The following is a 22704-nucleotide window of genomic DNA, read 5'->3' as shown; positions in this document are numbered from 1 at the left end:
TTAATGAGCTTAACAAGATTTATGTATCAATCAAACGATTTCCTGAAAAGCATTCTAGTATGCAAGCAAAAGTGAAGATATAATATTATCAGTGTGACAAATATTGAATTATATAAAACGATTTATAAAATTAAATGATGCAACGGAGAGAAGAAGCATGTAATACCTGCAAATTAATACTTTTTTAAACTCTTCCTAAAAGTTTATGCAGCAAATTTCATTTTCAAGAATATACATTTCGATTAAATTAAAATATTATAATTATTTTGAAGAAATAATGTGCACATATTTTTCAGCTTATACTGAATAAGGTTAAAAGTACAGAATCAATAAATAAATATTATTGCTAATAGAAAATTTAAGAAAATTTCAACTCGATTAATTACAACCACAGCCATCAAATTACGTAAAACCAATACTATTTCTCTTATTGAGAGTATGTAGATAAGATAGGCTGTTAACAAAAATAAAAAAAAAAAATAAAAATAAATAAAAAACTACAGAGATTCTAGTCACAATTTTTCTAAAACATTCAAAATAAAATTTTGCCATTCTGTGAGAGAATTCGTTAATGGCCAGCCACTGATGGAAGATATTTTAGGAATTAATTTGAGGTTTAAACAATCTCAAATCATTATTAATGTAGTCATTATTAATTCGGAGTAGAGAAAAACGCCAAAATAAAATTTATTATAATATGACACCATTACAAAATTATCAAAAACGTTTCCTGTTTTTTTCCCTCCTTCCTTTTTAGAATTTTTTTCTTCATTTGTGATACAGATTTTGACACTCTAATACATTGATTTTCAAAGCGGAGGCGCGCTTCCCCAAGGGAGGTGCGACTACATCTAGAGGGTAGTCGCTCCTGTCCACCGCACCGACCGCGTCATCCCGCCGCGCTGCACTCTTTTCTTAGTTAGACTATAGTGTATTAGAGGATATAGTACACTGTAGTTGGATACTATAGTTATTGGTTAATATTGTCACTTGCATTGTAGCTATATGCAAATGAAACTTTTCCTGACCTTAAAAATTTCTGCTTCAACGCTTGTCAAACTTAAGGCAGATATTGATTCCTTTATTGGAATTGTTGCTGTTGTATAAATATTTTCACACTAAAGAAAAGATTGCATGATAAGTATATGAAATTAACATACTTTACTTACACATTAAGTTCTACAGCAAATAAATAAAATGGACATATTTTATTTTAACATAAATCACTTTCCTAATAATAATTAGTATACAAAGAATATGACGAGAGAATCTTCTTATTTTCGGCCATTCTACGTAAATAACAACATATTTGTATCAACAAATTAGTATAATCGTATTATGTTAGCCCATTCTAAGAAAATAATAAACACATCACCGATAAATTTTGATTAGATAGTTCAACGCAAAAGTTATTTTAGCCGCTTGAATACTTCAACAGCATAGTTTGTAAAATATGCAGTAATATAATCTTTATATTCTTCTCTTTGCTTTCTTTATCGATATGTAGAGAGAACGTGACTATTGCGCCATTAACTTTCGAACTTTTCAGAAACTCCCCAATAATGGTCATCTGGATGGCCATTACAGCAAATCTTCAGTAAAACGTGCTCTAAGGTAGCACGAAAGTTCTACATGTCTCTAAAATAATGACTTTTCTTGCAACGTTGCTTAGTAAAGAGGAAAGATACGTTCTATTAGCCAAAGTGAAAATGGTTCAAGAATTAAATGAACTACTATACATAAAACCGCTGACAGATACGTTGGAGAAATAAACAGATAAAGAGGAATCATTCTCTTAATCACATTTCTCTTTAAGGAAGCGAAAATATTACTGAACTCTTGAAATCAGTTTCCCAAATTATAAAACTATGTTTCTGCACTAAATAAGTATCGCATTTAAAATGCTGATTTCACAAAGACATGGTATGATGCTCAGATCAAATCAGGCTCAATAATAATTCCTAGACAGCAGCAATTATGTGAATGCAGTAATTAGATATTAGTAAAAATATGCCATTGAGGTGAATTGAAAGCTACGAAGTTATTAAAGGATTATATAAATAAAATTCAGGAGAATCATTAAATTTTAACAAGTGAGAAATATCAAAAACGAATTATACTCAGAGCAGAGTTATGAAACTTCACCTAAGTACTGCTATGCGGATTATCAGAAGCAAATGGCAGAAGAAAAATATAGGTTAGAAAAATAAGTGAGGACTAAAGTAGGCAACAGTTACAGCAAAACATTTCCCAGCAATGGCTTTAGCACAGATAATAGTCTTGATAACAGAGAAATATAAATACATGGTGGAGATCTACTCACTGTTAATGTTCTTCTTTCGCCAACTTCCACCATCAGTTTCCTGAAAGAAGAATGAAAGGACTTTTGATTTCTCGTGCATGTTCATTCATTGCGCAGCAAATTTGTGCTACACTAATATTGACATTTTGTTGCCATCAAATAGCATACAGCAGTATTTGAAGATTATCTGTATAAGCTGGATGTCTGTTTCGCATTATAGAAATATTTGGCAGAATGTTTGCTGTCCTCCTTAAAAATATTTAATTAAATTTTAAAAGTATTTATTGCTCTTTAAAAGTATTTAATTTTTCAGATTAATTAATGCTACAAGTTTAATCTACCTTGGTATCACAAGAGTATGTAGTCTTCATAGTATATGTATATATATCTATCTCTATATATATAATATATAACCTAATGTACCCACTTTATATATTATCTCCAACCTTTTTAAGTTTTAAAGTTCATATATAATATATATATATATATAATTATTTATTTAAAATATAAATTTGTAGAGTCATAAGGTTATTTTGAAACAGGAGACATGAAAAAGGAGCAGTGCCTTCCCCGAGGCTCGAACCCTAGACTTCTCGAATACGCGTAGAATATGCTTCCAATTACACCACAAAGTGTTTAATCAGCGTGTTATACCGTTTAATCATGCACTGTTTTAATGCACAATCCATTTTGATGAGGTGTTCTTTGAGAATGTGCCACGGCATCTAGACTAGATTTACGTCCGGTGTATTTCCAGGCCAATCTAGCACACTAATTTTATTTTTCATCATGAAATTTCTGACAGATTTTGAATTGTGGCATGGAGCCAAGTCATGTTGAAATGTCCCTGTAAATGTCTTTAAGAATGGCCTAATCTTATGTTTTGAAATTTTTATATACTTCGATAAATTCATCACTCCGTCAATAGGAACTAAACTTCCAGTGACATCTGCAATGAAAAACCCCAAAACATTTATTTTCGAAAGTATTCTATGGTTTTTTTGGATATGTTGAGGTCTTAAAGATTCACCCTTGCTTCGTCTAATAAAGTCAGATGTGTAACCGCGACAAATAAATGAGGCTCATTGCTGAAAAATGTCCTTTTCTCAATCATTCGTAGTCCAATATTTGTATTATTTGGTCAACTATAATCGCCTTGCTTTATTTGATGCGTGAAAATTGTTTTTTGATACGCTTTCTCGCCTTCCGATCAGCAGAGAGAAGTCTACGTTGCACGTTTGAAGGATGAATATCAATACCAATAGACAACAGATCTCTTTTAAGGTCTTTGTAGTTTTTATTGAATTAATAATATCATTTCGGAATAGGAAATGATCAAATTTTGGAATCGTCTTCCTTTTCCCTCCACATTTACTCTTCCTAACCAGAGAAATTAATCCAGTTTCATTGTGTCTCTCAGAATTCGGGAAACACTAGATTTTCCAACACTAACCGACGAAGCAATATTTGTTACAGTCAATGGATGTGTTATTGTTAAGTGCAATAATCTTTGCTCACATTTTAGGCATTTTATCCATTTTCAGCTTCTCACAGAAACAAGCTTAAAATGGCACAATAAGTCTAATTTATTGTCCAAACAAATTTTAAGTAGACAAAAGCAGACGTACAGATGACATTAAGATAGATGAAACTGTTTTGAGGGACCTGCTGATGCCAACTGGAAACCAGGGTAAAATTTTGTGAAAAAAGTCGCTTTGTCACAGTTAATTGCAAACTGTAGTAGCTTACTATCTGTAAGAAAATTTTAAACGTCAGTGAAGTGATACGAATGTGCAGAAACTTAAATAGAAACAAAAATTGTTTTAACACAGCTTACTCATAAGAACACATGCATAAAAAAGCAGCGCATATGTCAAATTGAGCAGGATATTACGCAGGAGTGTTAAAGGTACCACCATACCACATAGCAGTGATTCCAAGTACAAATTTCGTTTAACCAGAATTAATCTTTCCTTATAGTCGTGACCAGAAGCCTTATCTGTAATGCAAGTGTTTTATCAGTACATATTTTGCATGCGTAATACATACAGCAAAAGTTGTATTCTTATAGCCAAGAAAGAAAAATCAATCAGATTTTTATTTACTGGTACAAAGTTTCCTGCATTGAAACGTAGACATCGGAAATTTGATTGCTTTGAAACGGTAAAGTAAATGCAGTAGTCTATACACTACGAATCATCACATTCGTCATAAACGTTTTATTGCAAAGTTTTATGGTGGGTACCAGAGTCGTACGTTCATATAGTTATAAGGCTGAAACGTACTCTTCTTTAGAGCACGATTTCTTTCTCCAACAACATACTTCAGCCAGCTTTCGTAGAAATCATGAAAACGTTTCTGGTATTCATTATTTGAAATGTCTTTGAGTTAAACTAGCAACATTTTCATCTCTTTTGAACTGTAAAACCGAAATTCCCAAGTCAAAGTACGAGAACAGTGAGTATTAATAAAGTTCATGCGAAAATAGTAGAATTCGTTTTCCGCCGAAAATAATTCGCACACTAACGGCTTATAGACTCTTAAATGACTTACAGAGAATATTGTCGTGAAATAATCACAGACAATTAATACAAAGATGGGATTAAAAATGATTTCATGATTTAAAAAATTGCGGCATGACACCTTTAGTGCGACCTTGGAGAACGACAACTTTTACGTTGCTGTTGCACACTTACAGGAAACAAATACTTTTGAAAGAGATAGTTTTTTTGTTTTTTTGAAAAGCTGTTTCAGCATTTTATTAGGTTCCCATTGCTTAATTCCTCACAGGGCTCAAAATCCACAGCTATATCCGAGAAATTACTTTATATAAATGATTAAACTGCTCTCAGCGCAGAGGAATTAGGCCTAAATTCCTTAAATAATCATAATGTGTCTGTGTAAGTACTTCCTCCTACCCCCCAAGTTTACAAGTGCTGTGCAACAATTACAGTATGGTTACGTTATATCTCTTACAACTATTATAAAATTTCTTGTCAAAATAGTTTATTATTTGCAAAAATACCTGAATTCTTAAAATGTTATAAAAACGTTAATCGTTGTATTGTCATTACTTACGTCAATCTTTATACTTGCTTATTATATTAATTTTAGTAAACTGTGTAATTGTTAAGCACTGTAGCTCCTAGAATAAGTTTGAAATATTTAGTATTTTGTTTCCTTTTGTTTTCAGATTCTACCAGCAGAATCACCGAGCAGCTGTGAATGCTTTAATTTAATATCTCTGCAGCTGCACTGTCATATCATGAACTGCCATTAAAACATTGTTGGATCCCTTGTTTAATAACAAAGGGGAATCATCCATATAATTCGATATGGCAGGCACACTGAATGTGGTTAGATTTGGAGGTGTCTCAAATGCGAGCCATGTTGGAAACACTTCAACACCAACCTGTCATCCAGCTCAGATGACGGAAGCTGTTGTCCTTTTCTCACTCGCTGTTCTAGGGATGGGAGCCAACTTCTTCTTGATGTTATTGATTATAATGAAAAAGCCGCTGAGGAGGTGAGATGTTCATAATCCGTATTCTTGTAATCTTGTGATGAAATGGTTAGCACTTAATACCTAATAACTGCAATCAGGTGACAAAATCATAGAACTTCAATTTATTAATAGATCTAAAAATTTTATTTTTGATAAATGCTTAGATGAATTTAGTAAATAAGCAATTTACAAATGAAAAAGGTCATCATAACGACTAAAAATTATAGATAACAGACTTTCAAATGTATCGCGCAAAATATTTTCATTCTAAATTGCAAAATTCGGCTTTTATATCTTTAGAGTAGCTGATCAGTTTTTGTGGTATTATTTAATTTGCTACAATCACTTATCATTTGTAAATATTTGTTACAGTAAATGGATGTGTTATTGTTAAGTGCAATAATCTTTGCTCACATTTTAGGCGTTGTATCCATTTTTAGCTTCTCACAGAAAACGATCTCCTATTCTTCTATCAGATCTCCTATTCAATTTGTGTATTTCCCCTTTCTGTTCTAAAAATAACAGTATACTTAGAATAAATCTTTTTCCAGAATGTCAATACGATTTTTATAGAACGCTAATGACGCAGTTACATAAAAGCAAAAGTGAAACTGAAGGCTTTTATACCAAGAGTAACGAAAGATTTGAGAACCAGTAACTTCAACTCACCAGTCGAAAGAAAGCGAAACCATAATCTAGCATCCAAATATCGTAACCTTCGCATTGCTTTCACACTTCTTCGTGCTTCCAAATCAACAAAATACCATAAGATCCCCAAGGTGTCAAGTAATCTAAGCAAAACTTTCCAAATATGAAATCAAAATGATAAAAAAGGAACTTTATTGAAAAAACAGCATGGAGCACAGTGCAACAAAAGGCGGAAACATCCATGTGATAGGTGTCCAGCAAGAAACATCCAGCCTTTAGTAAAGGATATGATCACCCCTGACTGCTCTGCAGATCTCACATCATTTGTACATGCTGAATATGAGGTTCTCAATGAATTGTTGAGGCATTGCTGCCCATTCCTCTTGTAGCACCAATTTCAGCTCGGGAATCGTTACTGGCAATAAGTTACGTGCTGCTACGCGTCTTCCTAGAAAGTTTCATTCAGGCTCGATGGGATTTAGATCCAGTGACCTTGTCGGACAATACATGTATTCAATATCTTCACTTTCCAACAGATCTCTGACAACAACTGTGAGATGAGATAGAGCGTTGTCTCCATGAAGAGGGACGGAAGTCTCATAGCACCTCTAAAAAGACGCATGTAAGGACGGAGAACCTCGTTAAAATAGCAGTCAACGGTGATTGAACCTCCTTGGACGAGGTGAAGGTCGGTACGGCTACCAAGTATTATGTCTTCCCAAACGAGAACTCCGCGACCTCCAAACCGGTCCCTTTTGATGATGGTTAAGGGCTTATTGCGTGTTGCGCGCTTTCTCCAAATCTGTATGCACCTAGAATCACACTCAGACTAAATTAGCTCTCATCCGTAAAGAGTACTCGACAACATTAATTATTTATCCACTTCTTGTGCTCTCTGCACCACAGAAAATGCTTTCTCCGATGAACAGGCGTTAATGGTATAAAGACCACCATAACGTAGCCTCCTGGCCATGGTAAAACGCAATATCGGTCATCCAATCGCCTGTTCCATGTGCCTTGAGATTTCTCCTGCTGTTTGCTGACTGTTTCTTCTTGCCTACAGGGTGATACCGGTAATCCGCTGTTGTGGTTGTTCGTGGACGAGCACTACTGAACCGTCAGACAGCTGTTTCTGTAGTTTGAAATGCTCTCCAAAGTCGTGAAACAATGCTGTGAGCAATCTCGAACTCCACAGCCACACCTGCCACATTTCAACCTTCCTCAGTTTCTCCGATAATTTGACCTCGGGTAAAAGCATCCAGTTGTCGTCTAACAATTTATTCTTAGACATTTCACACTGATGCAGCAACTCGACGTCGTTTAAACTGATATATGCCGTGCAATATCTTCCCTAAACTGCTGAGCTCACACCTCCAGCGATCGTTACACCCCTCCGACACTTCTCCATTATGTCTAACTGCATATATGCGCATGTGCTAATGTGCCTGATTCTAATCGATCTCCTGCTTAAGTCTTTCAATCCGCTCTGCCTCTTCGTTCCACCGAGAAGCTAATTTTGTTCAACTTCGTCCTTAATTTTGCACACCAATGTATGTAGCAAATATTACAGATCCTTGCATACTCGGATTAGACTTTCTACGAAAATACAATTTTTTTCTTGGACTTAGGAATAACGAACTGCATTTTGCCTCTATGGTCTTAACCCTGTTCGGAATTAAAGGTAAAGGAATTAAATCCGTTCATCAAATAATAACTAAAGACGATAGCACAGGACCGGCAAAAACAAAAATTTTACTACCTGGAGCCATAGCTGCAAACCGAAAATTCCGCTACATGATCATGAAATATCCTAAAAGCTATAACAGCCTGAAAGCTGTACTAGTAGCCTCGTTATTCGTCGACCTATCGAGGATCGTCATCCCTGTGAAAGTTGCCAATGTATGTGATAAAGTGAAAGTTATCGCTAAAGTCGAAGTGTTTATAGCATATATTCCGGTGAGCTGCATTAAATGAATCAGTAGTCCTCCAGTCTCTGTGTCCTCTGAGAGTCTAACATTAAAGTTATTGCAAGAATGGACAACTAAGCGATGAAGAGACGAGTGCTACAGAATTTCATTATTTCATTCAAGAATTTCAAAATGTTTTCTATCGCTCATCTTCTGAGGTACGTGGAACTATTTTGAAACAGCAGAGAGTGGATTGTGGGGATCATCTACCAATCAAGCAACACACAAGAACATCTACCGATTGCTAAACAGGAAGAGGTAGAAAAACTTCTAAAGGACATGCAAGAAAGCCACCTTATCGGGCCTTCAGCAAGTTTTGGGGCCTTTCCCATTGTCCTGGTGAGAAAGAAATACGCTTCAACTAGATTTTGCGTTGACTATCACAGGTTGGCCGAGGTCACGAAGAAAGACAGCTACCTTCTGCCTAGAACTGACGAGATTCAGGATACTTTCTGAAAGCAACTTATCTTCGACCTTGATTTAAGGAATGACTATTGGCAGACATCCTGATGACCAATAAAAAGAGGCATTTGGTACCGGACAAGGACTTTGGCAGTTCAAGGTGATGCCGTTTGGATTATGTAATATGCTGGCTCATTTGGAACACCTCTTGTAGACTGTGCTGAGATGTCTTTCCTACGTAGCCTGTCTGATATATCTGAATGGTATTATCATCGTCGGGAATAGTTTTGAAGAATATTTAGAAAATATTAGGAAGATGCTCCTGAAATTGAAAGAAGCGAATCTTATAAAAAGTTGTATTTATACATATATATTTAGCTTTTATCATTTATCCGTTTATATATATTAGAAAATTTGATTTTTTATAAGTTCACTTCGCTCGGTTGCTTATTTTTTTAATATAGAATTTGTCCTCATCATTTTTATGCTTTTTATTAAAAATTCGATTTTTTTTCATTAGTCCTCGTGAGATTGCGTACTGATTTTAAGTATAGAAGTTTTCATAATTTTTTAAGTTCATTTAAGTTAAGTCCTACTAAATGTAAATGGTTCAGGCATTCAATGTATAATCTCCGACATTTTATCTCGTCGAAAGTGTATGTGTACGAATCCCGAAAAAATTGCTGAAAGTTAAAGATTGGAGTCACTTCAAAAATATTCATTAGCTGAGAAATTTCCTGAACCTACTTTAACAGATTTGTATAGGGCCTTTTTCCACCTCGAGACCCTTTTACAAACTGACACATAGAATGCCAAAGTTCTTGCGGATAAATGAATGTGAGGATGCATTTAACAAACGAAAAGGGGCTTTAATATTTGCGACAATCCTAACGTATCCTCAATCTACAACCTACTTATTCTTCACACGGATGCGAGCAATGCGAGTGTCGGTGCTGTTTTGCCCCAAGAAATAAACGGTCAAAGACGTGTCGTAGCATACTGGAGCTGGTATTTATCTAAATCGGACAGGAATTACTGTGTCGTCAGGAAAATGTTGCTCGCCATAGTTAAAGTTGTAGAACATTTCCATCATTACCTCTAGGACAGAAACTTTGCGTTCAGATCATGTAGCTTTAACCTCGCTCTTAAATTTCAAGAAACCCGAAGATGAAATAGACAGATTGATACAGAGACTGCAGGAATATGACATAGGACATAGGTATTCGTCATTGGAAAAGAGCATTACGCGAAAATGCTGACGCTGTGTCTAAACCCTGCCCAGGAAGTTGCTGATAGTGTTCCAGGGACGAAACGAATAGAAACTGCATAATCCGCTCTTACGTCAAGTTGCAAATTCAACATCGCCTGACCCAGGCCCATAGATTGACGTAGTCTAGAAAGCCCAGTTGGAAGACGCCGACACTAAACATATAATTGACTGAACAGAGTCTTCAAATAGGAAAGCTACCGAGAGGACATTTCGGTCTATATTCCTACAGTAAAACAATTCCTACGATAAAATATTGGACTTTCTGGGACTCATTTTATATTCGAAATGACGTCTTGTACCGGAAGTTCGAATCTTATGCAAGAAAGGCATTCTGATGGTAACTAGTACTTCGAAGATCCCAGATCATGGACGTCCTTAAAGAACTGCATAGCAGTCTGACAGAAGGCTACTTCGAAATAATGAAGACTTTGTGCTGCGTTTGAGAGCGCTTGTACTGAATCAATGCAAGAGCTGATGTGCAAAACTGGTGCCAATCGTGCGATGTCTAAGCGGGTTACAAAGAACGGACGAAGCGCAGCCAAGGGAAACTTCAACGTTACATTGTGGGAGCCCATTTTGAAGACACCGCCTTTGACATTCTGGGTCTCTGTCACGAACGGATGTCAACAAATACATCCTCGCTATCATTGATTACTTCACAAAGTGGGCTAATTGTATCCTATTCCTGATAAAGAGCCTGTCGGTATAGCAGTAGAAATAATACAGATTGTAAGATATTTCTCCCGCCTTCCTAGCGTGCCTTCGTGTTGAAGTGGTTCTGCACGCTCGGCCGTATTCCAGAGGTCCGCGGTTCGATTCCCGACGAAGGTGTTTGCTAATTTTTCATTTTACCTGCTTCCAAAAAATCCTAACGTCTCTACAGTGGCGTCCGAATTAAAAGGGTTGTGGATGATGACTCTCCACACCCAGGATTTGGTGATTGGTTCCCCTAAATACCGCAGTCGCCCTTTAAAAGGGAGAGTATGTAAGATATTTCTCCTGCCTTCCTAGCGTGCCTTCATGGTGTAGTGGTCAGCACACTGAGCCGGTACTTCAGAGGTCCGTGGTTCGATTTCCGACGAAGGCGTTGCTAATTTTTCATCTCTTCTGCTTCAAAAAGATACCTAATGTCTTTACAAGATTAGGATTTTTATAAGGAGAGTACCTCTTCAGCTACATCGCCCTCTAGATGCATCTTCATCGCCTGAGGAGTTCATTGAATATCTCCAGGAACGGTTTTGTGTGATGCACAAATTTGCTTGAGAGGGGGTTAACATGGCGTATGCGCTCCGATTCGACGGAAAGAATTTCTCCTAAAGTATAGTCACCTTCGAACGGTCCTTACACAATCCTAAACACGTATTGCGACGTCGTAGTTCGGATCCGTAAGTCATCAAATTCTAAGCCCGAAGTCGTTAATTACGACAGGCGAGCCTTTTGCTATGGCCATATTACGTAGTCCCCTCAGTGTACATCATGTAAATAATATACTATGACCATGAACCTATGTGTATATAAATTTTTAAATTCATGCATTTATTTATTGATTTAGTATTTGATTTGTTATTTGTTATTTATTGCAAGTATTACTTTAGTTTTGCATTGATTTTCCTTATTTTATAAGTATGGCTTTCTGTCGAAGGATTGTACTGCCCGAGAAGTGCAGTCCTTGGGGATGGGGGAAGTATTGCAAATTTGTGTATAATGCAACATGAACGGATTCAAGAAAGCGAAGACTTGCCGAATAAATAAGATTACAGGGTCAAGTCTATTTAGCATTGATGTAAATGTCTATCTCCCTAAATAGATATCGCTAAGTGGTGATGATTTCGGCTACTAATTTTTGTCACCACAGTTTCAAATGAATCGAAAAGGTCACCAAACTTGGCTACGTTTTGACATTTTTGTTGCCCTTTCCCTATTTGACTGTAAATGGTATAAATGCTTATGTAACTCTAAAGGTATAAGCGTATCAGCCTTCCAATAATTTCGAGAAATTGGAAGGTACTAAAGGTTCCTTGTCAGTCTGGGGTGAAAATTATGTAAGACCGGAGAGAGAAATATGAAGAGTATGACTGATTATTTTGATACGTCAGATTTTACAAAAATAATAAATAAATAATATCTGCAAATAAATAAGAAGGTGTAGGAAAAATAAAGATGAAACTAATGAAATAGTTGTGGAAAAATTCGTTGAGTTAAAAAGGGGAGCGAAACTACATGCCTGTAAAACAAAACAATTTATAACTAAGAAGTCAAAAGTTGTAAAATAATGTGTTGTTAAATTCAGAACTTCACTTGAATATTATACAGATTATTTGATTAAAAATTAGCTTTATAGAAACATGGATTTAAATGAAAGTATAATATCTGACTTATATTCGGTTATAGTGAATAAAAGATAATTATCACCTACAGATGATAAACGCTTTATTTTAGAAGACGGAATTCTCACGAAAGCATTATGTCCTTATAACAATTCTATTTAATAAAAACATTTTAATTCATAATGGAAGAATTTAGTAGCTTGGAATCTATACTAAAACTCTTAAACTGAAAAATTTAAATCCAAGAAAATATAAGCAGACATCCAATTAAAATGTGGAGATTTAAAAATAGCTAATTTAGCAGTAAATTATGAAAAAAAGAAGTTATTGTCTTTAAAAATGTCACGGTAATCTCTCTGATGAAATCATAGAAAAAGTAAATAGTGGAAGTTATATTTTTAATTACAGAAGAAAAATTATAATGAATATTCTCATTACGAATAGGAAAAGCCCTTTCTTAGAAATGACATCTTATTAATGGGTAGCCAATGGATGAAAGTTTCGAGAACGGATAAATTATCTGAAAGTTTGATTAGAAATTTTGAAAATGTTGTGGATTGGATAACTATTTCAAAATATCAGCTATTATCAGAACCTTTTATCTGAAAATATAAAAACAATATAGATTGGGCTAATAAATGGGCATATTAAAGACTATCAAAAAGACTTATCATCGATAACGAGCACTTAATTCATTGGGATTTCTTATGTTAATATCAGACGTTACCTGAAAAGTTTATAACTGGGAATTCTTCTAAACTGGATTAGAAAAAATTTCAGAATGTCAAACTTTAAGTGATAATTTATTTTCATAGAACCTTAAGAAAATTATGTATGACATTTGTTCCTAGATCAAAAAAATTATCACAAAGTACTATAGAACACATAAAAGATCTTTGATACTGGAATGAAGCTTTTAAATATTAATCGCTTTCAGAAACTTTCATAATTAGTCATATTGATAAAATGAAAGCTTATGATATTATATTGAAAACGGATTTGTCTGAAGAAGTTTAAATATTGTTTTCAAGGAAACGTTTTTAAAATATCTAGTTAAAATTTATTAAAAAACCTAATTGTTTTTAAAACGGGGCGTCCCATTTTGGGACGTCCTTTTCCCACGTTTTTTCTAATGCTTTCATTAGTCCTTTTATGTATTTAACAGTTTTCATTCTTCCATTTTTATACATTTTTCATTGAAAATTTCTGATTTATCTTCCTTCGATCCTTACTGTATTTATACATATATATTTAGCTTTAATCATTTATCCGTTTTTATACAATTTTTATTAGAAAATTTGACTTTTTATAAGTTCACTCAGCTCGGTTGCTTATTTTTTTAATATAGAATTTGTCCTCATCATTTTTATGCTTTTTGATTAAAAATTCTACTAGTTTCGCAAAGGAACTTTGCAACCTGTCTTTCAGGTATACTTAGATATAAGAACTAAGTTTTAAAATAATTTTTTATGAAATAATATAGTTAATCAAAACTATGTAATATAAATTATTTATTACTATTTACCTAATTTAATTTTTACCAGTATCCTTCAGAATAGCAAACTGCCAAGCGTTTCGAAAGCGTAGGATTGCTGTCGCTATCGGAAACTGAAAAAGTACGTTTTCAAGCTGAAAAATTGCTTGAAAAATATTATAACGGCAGTGGATCGGATATATCATAAGGAATTATATAGCTCCTGGAACTAATGTAATTACGCGCATTAATCCATTAGCGTATTAAATAAATGTTTGTTAATATTTAAATGTGTCTTATGTTTTAATGAATGCTTTTAATGTTTAAATGTGTCTGTATGTTCTAATTCCGCCTTAAATGTTTTAGGGATAAGATTAATAATTTTTTTACGTTCAAAGTATCTTCTCTTCTGCAAACCTGAGCACGTTCATCCTATAGAGTGACTTCATAAAGTTAATTAAATGAAAGTTATTTATAAGTTCAAAATTCATAATAATAAAATCTTTCTTTCATTTTCACAGGTGGTCCCAAGGCCTGTTGTTCCATCAAGGCTTAGTAGACTGTATTCGAGCGAGTCTTCTAATACCGTTGGGTATCAGCGTTTTAACGTGTCAACGTATGCCAAAATGTTCTATAGTAGAAACTGCTTTTTTGCTGTTAGTAACAGTGTCGACAGTCAACATACTTACATCCGTAATAAATGATGCTCCTCTTCTACCAGAACAAACTGATACATCAAGCGGAGGATCCGACGAAGGCTATGCTGTCAACTCTGAGAACAATCACATAGTACTCGATAGCCCGCAGTGTATAATATTTGGCCTCTTTATCATATGGTTTGCGAGTTTCACCATCAATTTAGGACCCACATTTTTAAGTGGAGCTTTATCGTCAGCAAGAGAAGGAGTAGGTCTTATAGATGCTTGCCCGATGGTTTACGCTCCTGTCAGACACTATGTTTTAAATGTACTTTGGGTCACAGTTAATGTTATGTGTATCCTCTTAACCGGAGTTCATCTGAGAAAATTATATCGAGATTTAACAAAATCAAATTTGGAAGCTTTAAGAATAGCAGGTTTGGTTACTACCATGATATCTGTCAGATCGGAGAGGGATCTGTGTGAATCTCAACATATCCAAAGCTATATAAACAGACTAGAGAAAGAAGGGATCCGCAGAGTAAAGATGTTTGTGGTTCTGTTGGTGGCTTACCTTTTATTCTGGGGACCACTATTCATTGTTATTCTGATTCAACCTGGTGTCAATGGTCCATCTTCTTCGTATGAAATGTCCTTGCACGTTGCTTTTGCACACACGTTCGTCAATCCGACACTACTGCTAGTCCTTCACAAGGAGCTAAGACACGCATCGGCCAGCGTCAGCTGTTGTCATTCTTTGTACGAGCCGGAGATCGCAGATATAAGACTTGAGCCAAATGCAGCTTGCAGACAAAACCGAAGTTATATGTAAGTATATTTGCATATAAAACGAGAATAGCTACACAATGTCGTTTCAGAAATCAGTATTATTTTTAAAATTTTAACATAGATATTATCTTTAACCTCAGATAGAACGTTTTACAGAATGCATGAATTTTTGCATGGTTTTCCAAGTAATCAAGTAATCCAAATAATGAAACAAAAATTAAACTGAATATGGAAAGGGAGCATTTTATAGCAATCTGTTTATGTAGATACTAATGAAACTTTTATTTAAGATTATTTAAATGAAATATTATTTAAATGAAATTATTTAAATGATTATTTAAATGAAATTATTTAAATGATACTAATGAAACTTTTATTTAAGATTATTTATTTTACAAAGAGAAATATTGCTTTGAAAATCAGCTGTTACTAATAACAACTAGCTTTAAGTACTAGCTTTTAGTTGCTTATCAGCTGCTAGTTATACGCTTAAAAATTTGTTTTAGTAAAAACCGCGCATTTGTGTTATTTTCATTGCTTCTTTTGTGCCAACATAGCATATCCGAAAATTTAGAATTGGCAGGCCCATACTTAAAGTTTTTAATATAAGCCTCTAAGTTTGTATAATGTATATGCTCAACTATTTAAATGACTGTTTCGGTTTAATTAAAGGCATCATTAGAAAGGACGCGTCAGCCACATGTTTATAGATTTTGAAGCCTTTTACGCAGTGACGCCGACAAATATATAATCACTTATATTAAAATCGTTTACCATATAAACATGTTTTCTTCCTATGAAATCAGCTAACAAGTCTTCTGTTGATGATTCATGCATGTCATGTCATGAAATGCATATACATTCATGTATATTATATGAATACATGAATATCCCTCAAACATGTCTATGAAAGCATAATATTCATGTACGGAGGGCTTTTACACATTTTAGAACGATTTATAAGGAATAAAAAAAGGAAATATTTTGGGAAACAATTTCTGGCAATATTTCCTTTGAAATGAGAAATATCGTCAGCTGTTTTTAAACTTATTATTCTTTCAAAATGTCGCATGAAAACAAGCTGTGGATTGAAGGATACGAATTTTTGCTTTTCGAAGAGAAATATTTCTATTCCATGAAGCAAAAACCTTGTGAAATGCAGGGTATTAAAATTTCGAAGAGTAAAATAAGCAACATTATTTATCGAAAGGGGAAAGACCGTCAATCATTACTTCTACATGGAACAAAGACTCCAAACGAATACCCGAAAAAGGTACATACTTTTCATATTGTTTCTAAAGTAAAGTCATTGGTAAGAAAAGAAAATCCGTCGACACAGGAATCAATTGTAAATTATTTAAATACGTGTATACTAGAAATAATGAGTAAAATAATAAACCAAGATTTGCAACTCAAAAAAATAAAAACACAATGATCACCAGCTTTTGCTAAGACATGCGGCTGAACGCAGAGAAATTTTAGAACCCTGTATGAAAACTATTTAAAAGAAATAAATAAATATCTATTGTGAGGTCTGATGAAGCATGGGCATTATTAAATGACAGAGACAGAAATGGTCCATTTATTGGCGAAAACGAATCGCCCAGATGGGAAAGTGGTTAGTCACACTGACTGGCGTACCGAAGGGCTCGCGTCCGAATCCGGGATAAGGCATGGATGTTAATTGTCTGTCCCTTCATAGGACGAAACGGGGATCCACCTATTAGGTGCCTCCATACTAAATTGACTACCGCGTGCGGTCCTAGTAGTGGCCAAAGCCTATAAATTCCAGTTCTCGCCATTGGAAATAAAGTATTGAAAACGAAGAGAAAAAATGTACAAATCTGATTCCATCAGTGTAAAGAAAGTTTCAGTAAAGAGTTTAGGATTGTTGCAGGATTTTATCACAATGCGAAATTAAGAATAAGAAGAATGGAAAGAAATGGCAAAGTAAATTCAACGCACTGTCGAGGCAAAGTTTTATGTCCGATATTTACAGAAGAAATTCCATTTCGTTTTCCCAATGACTTTCAAAGAGTGAAACTTCATTAACACAAAGCAACAGGTCATACTTCGAAACATACCTCTGCCTTTTTTGAAAAAAATGAAGACTGATACAGATATTGCATTTATATCTTTTCAACGCATTCCTGAGAAGATTCCTGAAATTTCGTCTATGGGCTATTGTAACTTTCGCCTCTTGAAAATTTTGAACCACAACTGATGCACTTTGGAAAGTTGTGGATGAGAAATGGTTATCAGTATCCTTTGAAATTTTACGAAATGTAAATCAAGATGCAGACTTGTGGTAGAGAAAAAAGGTTATCAGAACGAACATTTAAAAATACTCTTAGCATTTTAAACATAAACTGTACGGCCCGAAATCGCTTTAAAATGTGTAAACATACACTGTATATTCATGCATATGAATGCCTCTTAAAAGATCCTGTTTTTAATCCTGGTAGAATAGTCACAGTAGACTAGGACAGAATGAAAAATCTCATTTCGGTCTTACATAATCACATTTTACTTCGTAGATAAAATATGTTGATTAGTGCTGAAATCCTAATCCCCCTAACTTCCATCTTCACTGAATAATGATGTGTTACATGTCTTAACTGCATATGCCATAGCATCGTTTATGTTATTTTCATTTAAAACCACTAGAAAAGGTTCAGTACTTCGTTATTTTTCTCCAATACTTAAAAATATGTATGCAGGTAACTTCATTTTCATTTAGGCATAAGTTAGAACAATTCCAGTTAGGTTGTTACATTTCTTGTAGAGAGATAGCTTTATGCATTCCATTCACCTGTAAAATTATGATTTGCGATATGTGACTCTTTTCTACATCACTGTTTAGACTTACAATTCAGAATAGTATAAAAGAAAAGAAAAAAATTAAAAAACGAAACTTTCGGAGAATATTTTAATTATTCAAAAACTGAACAAATAATTACTTATTATGCACTGACAGAACATCTTAACTTAAATGATGTACGTGTAAATAATAATTACGAGCGTAAAATATTTTGTATGGGTCAGCAAATGCATGGCAATCATACACGCTAGGCTTATTTTTTAAGAATTAAAATTCGTTATATGCATATAAGGTTCCATAGAAAACTAGGATTAAATCTTATAGAAAAATTTCTTATCAAATGTTATTCTCAAAATATTTATGAATGCCTAAAATAAGGAAATCGAACACCGATGCATTTGTTCGGAACTTAGTTCTCTGCTGTGTAAAGCTTTCCCAAACGTAATGAAAATACGAGGTAGTTTCACAGAGAGAGTTCTCTGCGGCAAACAAACTGACTGAAGATTTATAAAAGAGAAAAGTTATGCTAAATAAGCTGTGGTAATTCAATCAATCCAAAAATTTATTTTAATATAGCTAGGAAATGTCTTTTCATTTTTATTTTTTTTCTTTGGTTCTTCTAGAAATAAGCATATAAGGAAATCTGGAAACTTTCCTTCCACTCAACCTTCATCTCTCATATCAATGCTCTCTTAAGAATTCTGATTTGAAGCATTGGCTCTCATTTAAATTGTTTTTTCTTTCGAAATGGCAAACCTGAGGTTTTTAATCGTAATCTGTAACCTGTTGTATTTAAAATACTTATCAGTGTTCACAAAGGTTTGTAAAAAAAAAGACCAAATTCTTACGAAAAATAATCGATAGCGTTCTGAGCTGTAGAAAATTCATCACATTTTTTATTTTCAGTAAGCAGTTCTTGTTTACTCAAATGCGATTTTTCGTACGAGCAGCATTATAAGAAAATGTTCTGATCATTGTCTTTGCGTCACAGAAAATACTGCTTGCAAATGTTTCTTAAAACTTCAAACATTTATTTTTGTTATAGAAACAAAACTTGCTTCATCATGCAATTTTCCTTCTCTTCGCATCACAGGAGCAACAGAAAACCTGCTACGCATTTAAAGTAAATGTAGTGTGCTACTCTATACAATACAAGGAAAATAGTGAATGATATTGGATATTTTCAGAAATACTTTCGAATAAGACGAGTAAAGTGGCATAATATACCTTCATTGCTGGAATACATGCATGAAAATGAGCGCAGGGTTTCCATTCTCTTGGAAATTTTCGGATGGTTGCAGTAAACCTTTCTTCAGGAGTACTGCGGACCCACTCACGGACAGCCTGTTGTAGTTCTTCGTTGCTGGTGGCTCTTTGGCACTCAGGTTGTCCTTCATCTTATCGAGAAGTGCATACAACGATGAACAATTTCCTGGTTCATTTTCAGCATTTGTTGTTTCTTATAATGAGTTTCGGGGGGAGGCACTCACTAAATATAAACTTAGCGCATTTTCAAATATTCATGCACTATCATCTTTCGTATTCCTCTTTCAATACCCATTTCCCGTTACACCTTGTCAAAGGTACTGCTTCAATTTGTCACTGTTAAGTTGGCCACCTGTTGTACTCCGGTTTACTGTACTCCTCATTTTACTGATATACCACTACTAATTCCTTTCACTAGACTTTCAGTTTCCATGTTGAAGTTCCTTATCCCATAAATACATAACTTCTTGAAGAAGTTTGCTCATCACATACAGTCACTAGTCACTTGCAAATTTGTGCTGTTGACTGTCCCTCTTTCCAAAGAAACCATACAGTCCACTTTTGATCATGTATGCATTAGCTCCCCAATTTCCTCACGTACGCACTCAACCACGATCTACTAGTCCATGCTTTATATTATGACTTTACTCTCCTCATACTGGGCTTGGGCGAACCATCTTACTGTAGAATGTTAAATTTACACCGCCGTATAAAACAAACATCGCCACGATGTGCAGCTCTTTTTAAGCTGGAACAGCAGTATGAGACCAAACGACTATAAATCGTACTAATATATAAAAGTTTGAAGCTTCATTTCTTCATTTAAAATAAGAATTACTGGCGTGAGGTTAATATAATTAGTTAATATTACCTGAATTGGCAATAACAAGTTACAATTGCAACATGAGTGTTTTCGTTATTAGCCGAAATTATCTAACTAATAACTGATCATTGGCCAATATGATCGCGAGGTAGGGAAAGATAATTGTTTTAATGGGTTATTGCTATCGCCGATGTAGAAAAGTAGGCAAAAGACTACTTACGACGGAATACATTCAGAAAATAAAAACTGAAAAGTCCTTGTAGTGTCACTGATGCAGCAATATAGGTAAATATTGGAAATGCTGAAAAAAGGTCAATAGTTAAAAGCAGAAAAGGAATTCCAATTAAAATTTTTGGTATTGTTCACCGCTTAAATACTTGACTTTCCGGCGATTCTATCACATTTCCCTAAGCCATACTGCTAACAACAGACAGCGCTATCAAATGTAGACATATTTCAAACTCACCCTGCACATGAATTTCATTCAGTTTTGATAATTATTTCACGGTGCTGCAATTTTCAAAAACAGTAGTGTAAGTAGTGCACATATGTTCACAATCTGTAGCCTGGGCTACTGGAAGATTTCCGATATTTCAAGATTTGGGAAACATTTCCTTCAACGAAACGTTTTTCGAAGTTCCTACATTTCCTATATTTTAAGCTATCATTAACTTCTGTCGTACTTGAGTATGTTATTTATTTCTTTTCCTTATATTAAGCATTAAATTTTTAAGAATGTTATTTCAGTTATTCTTAAAATCTAGTTAAAGACCTCCTTTCGCTAAAGTTGCCAGCTCTCTTAATAAAAGGAAATCTATTCATTTTACCTACCACAAGAAAACTGAATTAAATCAAGTAAATAAAAGTAGAATTAGCATGTAATTTAATAGGGCTTAAATTGCTTTACTGAGATCCCTGTCCTTCTACTACTCAACTAGCAACAGTAGAGATGATAACTCAACTGTTGCTGAATAATATAATTTTATTTATCATTTCTGAGAATTAGTTCCTCTGTATTCTGACTAAAACAAATACAGAAAATAATACTTTTGCATCTGCTCCAATGCTGATGCTTTCAGTTATTAATAACTGAAGATAAAACACTTAATTCATGATAATTTTATTTCAGTGCAGATATGTTCACAAAAGCAATTTTATGTTAAAATAGGTCAGTATTGCTCATTTTAATTTTCCGCATCGAGCTTGCAACAGCATCACGTTAAAAGATCATGTGATTTTAAATAGCTCACTGTGCTAGTTAGAATATATGTTTTAGCTTAACAATATTTAACTTGTTCTCAGTACTTAGATGATCTAATATAATTTCATTTTTTCGGCATGTATAAATTAACTAAAAATTTGCTCTAACGCAGTAGGGGCATGAACTGAACGTCACGGACTAAAATTTTTCAGGTTCTGCAGTTGACCATCAACACCTACAGTTAAAATGTTTACGATATACTATGTTTATGAAATTCTATTTCAAGCTCCGGGATATGCTACGTTGTCTAAATTACGTTCGCATCGAACTCTGGCTAAATATTAAATTTAAATCTGACCTATTGCTTTCCAACAGTGCAGTACTGGGGCAAATTAATTAAAATCTCCAGTACAAAAATAATGTTAAAACAGACGTTTATCATTATCTCCCAGATGCTATAATGGTTGAGGGAGCCTACTGCAGTAGCCAAGGACTCGGGTTCGAATCCCAGAGACGACATGGATGTTTGTAAATGTGTAGTGTCGGTGCAGCATGGTGTCACTCTAAATATGCGGCGAGCCGAATGTCCTCTCGTCTGGTTTGGTGGAAGGGTAGAGGGGTGGGAGGCTCCGGATCCTTTCCCCCCCCGTGGTGCTCTACTTCAAAATTGGAGTGAAAAAATAGAAGTCCAACCTCTCTTTGGAATAGACTCTGGCGACCATTGTTCCATGTAATGTGGACAAGACAACAACAGACGTCTATTATTTTAGAACTCAGAATTTCACAAATTTCAGAATCCAATCTGTCGTTTTTACGATCTTCCTTTTTCCCTTCCGATCAAATTTTTATATGGACCTTATATGACTTTATATTCTATATCAAGAAATATATGACAAAGAAATGCAGACTATTTACCGGTCGTATAAATATGAATTTCTTCAAACACGAAATTTCAAGGAGAAAATTCACACTTTATAAATTCTACAAATGTTAATCTGAAACAATGCTCTTAAATCGTTTTTCTTCCTGAAAATTACTGTTTAGAAGTACTGTTTCTAAAATTTCAAATGCATCACTATCTTTAGTAATGTTTACAAAGACTCTCCAATGTTTAAATTAATGCAATTCTTCCCTACGAGGCCCATATAAAAATTTAAATTTCAAATACCTTTCCTACTTTTAGGAAAGGTATGCGACCCAAATTATCGTAGATCAAGACCTACTTTACTTGATTTATTTCAAACAGAACCATAAGTCAGCTACTAAACTTT

General features: G+C 34.4%; 1 protein-coding gene across 4 annotated transcripts in view; it reads left to right on the top strand.

Annotated features, from left to right (window-relative positions):
- LOC118181834 (uncharacterized) overlaps positions 1 to 22704 on the top strand; it is a 332796-nt gene that overhangs the window by 138202 nt on the left and 171890 nt on the right. For all 4 annotated transcript variants that reach the window (XM_085807697.1, XM_085807698.1, XM_085807696.1 and 1 more), the window contains exons 2-3: positions 5496 to 5828; positions 14417 to 15361. In XM_085807697.1, coding sequence (XP_085663823.1) covers positions 5638 to 5828; positions 14417 to 15361 — 1136 coding nt within the window. In that variant the 5' untranslated portion in view covers positions 5496 to 5637. The remainder of the gene's footprint in view (positions 1 to 5495; positions 5829 to 14416; positions 15362 to 22704) is intronic.

The sequence above is a fragment of the Stegodyphus dumicola genome, chromosome X1 (genome assembly GCF_044657685.1).
Source record: "Stegodyphus dumicola isolate Sdum_Otavi_A_Nest chromosome X1, ASM4465768v1".
Taxonomy (NCBI): Eukaryota; Metazoa; Arthropoda; class Arachnida; order Araneae; family Eresidae; genus Stegodyphus; species Stegodyphus dumicola.
Note: the sequence above shows the minus strand (reverse complement) of the source record. Positions and strands in the feature narration are given on the sequence as shown.